This window comes from Sorghum bicolor, chromosome 8, assembly GCF_000003195.3.
Source record: "Sorghum bicolor cultivar BTx623 chromosome 8, Sorghum_bicolor_NCBIv3, whole genome shotgun sequence".
Classification (NCBI taxonomy): domain Eukaryota; kingdom Viridiplantae; phylum Streptophyta; class Magnoliopsida; order Poales; family Poaceae; genus Sorghum; species Sorghum bicolor.
Window position 1 is genome coordinate 4,629,693 of NC_012877.2, and position 3,120 is coordinate 4,632,812.

Sequence of the window (3,120 nt, forward strand, 5' to 3'; positions counted from 1 at the left end):
TTTTACGGGGATCCAAGCAACATGCACAAATTCTAAAAACGAGATTTCAAACTTTCAATACAAGAACTGAAAGAATCTCCACCAGAGCAGTACAGTTTTCATGCCCCGCTCAAACAGTTTAGCAAAATGAATCAAATAGCTTGCTGTTAGCTGTTACATGTTCAGCAAATAAAGTCCAGAGGCCAGGGGATGGATTTATTGGGGCTTGGCTTCCTGAAATAAGTCACGCCTTAAAAGACGCATTCCATTATCATTTCAGTTTGTCAAAGAGCTTTGGTGCAACCTGTAACACAAGTTTGATGCACAAATGGTGATTATAATGATGAAGAGCGAAGAATGTTAATTCGCAACTATTCAACACAGAAGTGATACTTACACACTTGTCGACGCACGACCAGTAGTCGAAATATTGGCCAGTGCAGTGTTTCTGCCCACTTCCATCGTTCTCCACTCTCTTGACGCATCTCTGTGCACAGGATAGTTAGCATTAATTAACACCTAAGCACACAAGCTAAACAAGGAAACATGATTCACAAGAAGAACATCAAGATGAAGCTTGCCAATGCTCGTAGTGCCTTGAAATTCAAGCTCAGTGTTTCAGATAGAAGAGTACTCCCTCCATCCCATATTGTAAGTCATTCCAAGAATCTTGAAGAGTCAAATTTTTCTAAGTTTGACCAAATTTATATTATAAAATAATAATGATTATGGTACTAACTAAGTATCATTAGATTCTTTCTTAATTATATTTTCATAGTATACTCACTTTAAATTACAAATCTTAGTATTTTTCTCTATAATTTTGGTCAAACATGAAAATGTTTTGACTCTTCAAGATTCTTGGAATGACTTACAATTTGGGATGGAGGGAGTAGTAGATAAAAAACAAACTGGCACATAAATTCTGGCAATCAGATCCATATCTTCTCATGAATTCAAATAGCATGGTTATATGGTCATAAGTTATAACATTCAGAATTCAATGCCACATCCATTTGATTGTCATACTGCTGACAACAAGATAACAGAAAGCCTTAAATCCTAACAAGTTTCCCATAGGGCAACTAGACAACTGAAGTGGACTGGGTTAATTAAGAAGAAAAAGATAAAAGAAGGCCAGGAAATACAGATGGTAGAAGGATATGCTTGCTCAAGTTATAGCATGTTAGGCCAGACTTGAAACTTCTCTGTTCTGGCAATATTTTAAATAAAATCTGTATTATAGACATGAAGTGATGCACAAGAACAATGTTATAATTCGCAAATATAGTCTTCACCCTGTGATTGGAATTACTGAATCAGCCTTCTTTTCATTAAGAGAACTGTATGCCCACCTCATAATCATATAATGATTTTACGCATTGCGGCTTGCAACGTTCCTCAAGGTAATTCTTCTGATCAACAGGTTCAGCATCCGCCCTGGCAGAAGATAAACCAAGCTGTTACAAAAGACCACATGGGATGAAGGAAAAGAACTGTTTTCAAATGTTTCAAGCATAATCCAAGAAAGGGACATTTCTTGTAAAAAACTTAGAAACTACTGAGTACACTGCTCACTCAATAAGTAATATGTACAAGTACGAAACTCAAAAGCTATCAGGGTGACAGCACTGAAATTCAGCTTCTGGACATTCTCCTCTTTTTTCTTGTAAAACAAGATCAAGAAAGTTTCAAATTGTAAATTAAACCAGCCATCTAAACTGGAAACAGTGTCAGATAAAATTCCCGTGATTGAGAAAATAGGTACTTTCCTTGAGTATACAATCACACACTAATTCTTCGTGCATCTTTCATTGACCTATTAAATGAAACCATGGAATGCTGAACTCATTCGTCTAGGTAAAGTAAAGGTTGACAAAACTAAATTTCCCACCCTTTCTTAGTTCCCTAGTTCTGTTCTAGCAACTTTATTGTATTGTTTTGTTTTGTTTCTTCCTTTCTTTGTACTTGTTTCACTTTTTTTTAATAAAATCTCAGTAGGGGCTCCTTGCCCTTCCTGTTCTTTCAAAGAAAAAAACTAAAATTCCCATATCTCGGTTCACAACAACAACAACAACAACAAACCAAAAAAAAAAAGAGGGGGAAAAGAAACAGAGTTGAGCCCAATGGGATTAGCATGAACACTGATCACACCATATGCAACAAATCAAGCACTCTGGAGATTCTGGTTGAAATTCGTTGTCTTAAAGCACTTAGGACACTGGCATCTTGTGATTCAAGTTGCAGCTGATACGCTGAATTGCAAAACGGGCAATTACACTAACATTACGCAAGTGATTTATACAATTTTGCCTTTCAAACAGCGGTCCGTGAGCGTGACTCCGTGAGGAACGAACCCAATCGGCATTCGGGAGACCAGAGTCCAGAGGGAGGAAACCACTCGCCGGGAACAGAATAACATCCACGAAACAAGTTTCTCTATCCCTCATCCCTCATCACGAACGAATGGATGAAAATGAAATAGAGAGCTCAACATACTCCTAACACGAGCACGGATCATACAACTGATACGCAACAAATCTGTAGACGTACATAGAGAAGATAGGAAGAATACCGACATGGGAAATCCCTGGTCTCGTGCGCCCAGTGATGCCGGTTCTCGATCTAGTGGTTGGTGGGTATGGGTTGTCTAGGGTTAGGCGATGGAGGAGGAGACGGCCAAGAAGCAGGAATGGAGGTGGGGAGGATGAGAAGAACGACGACGACGAAGACGGGTCAATTCTACTGGGCCGCAGGTTAGGCCTTGATCTGATTCCAGGTTATGGCCCGGATCGGCCTGGTTTAGCAATTGGGCCCAGGGCTGCGTGTGCACTTTTTCTTTTTCTTTTAACTGCCTTTTCTATTTCTTTGTTAGAGCAACTCCAACAAATTTGTTATCCATGTTATCTAGGCTATTTTTACATTTCTAAAGCAAAAAGTAAAGTCCAACAGGTGTGCTATCTGATTTGCTAAAATAGCAAGTTTGTTATTCCCAAACTTTCGCTTGTCATATATGGCATGTCGTCCTCACTAGCTATCCTATACAAAGACTGTTGTGAAACTCTATGCTTTGAGTGAGTTTTTTATTTTACACAATGGTTAAATCTTGTAGTTTAGAATATAATTTTACCTAGTCTCTTG

At 38.5% G+C, this 3,120-nt stretch overlaps 1 protein-coding gene across 1 annotated transcript; it reads right to left on the reverse strand.

Annotated features, from left to right (window-relative positions):
- Positions 1 to 2,727, reverse strand: LOC8079856 (cytochrome b-c1 complex subunit 6). The gene is made up of 4 exons (XM_002442816.2): positions 2,559 to 2,727; positions 1,335 to 1,419; positions 377 to 466; positions 1 to 283 (listed from the first exon to the last, which is right to left on the reverse strand). Coding segments are annotated over exons 1-4 (210 nt in total). The 5' UTR covers positions 2,561 to 2,727; the 3' UTR covers positions 1 to 250.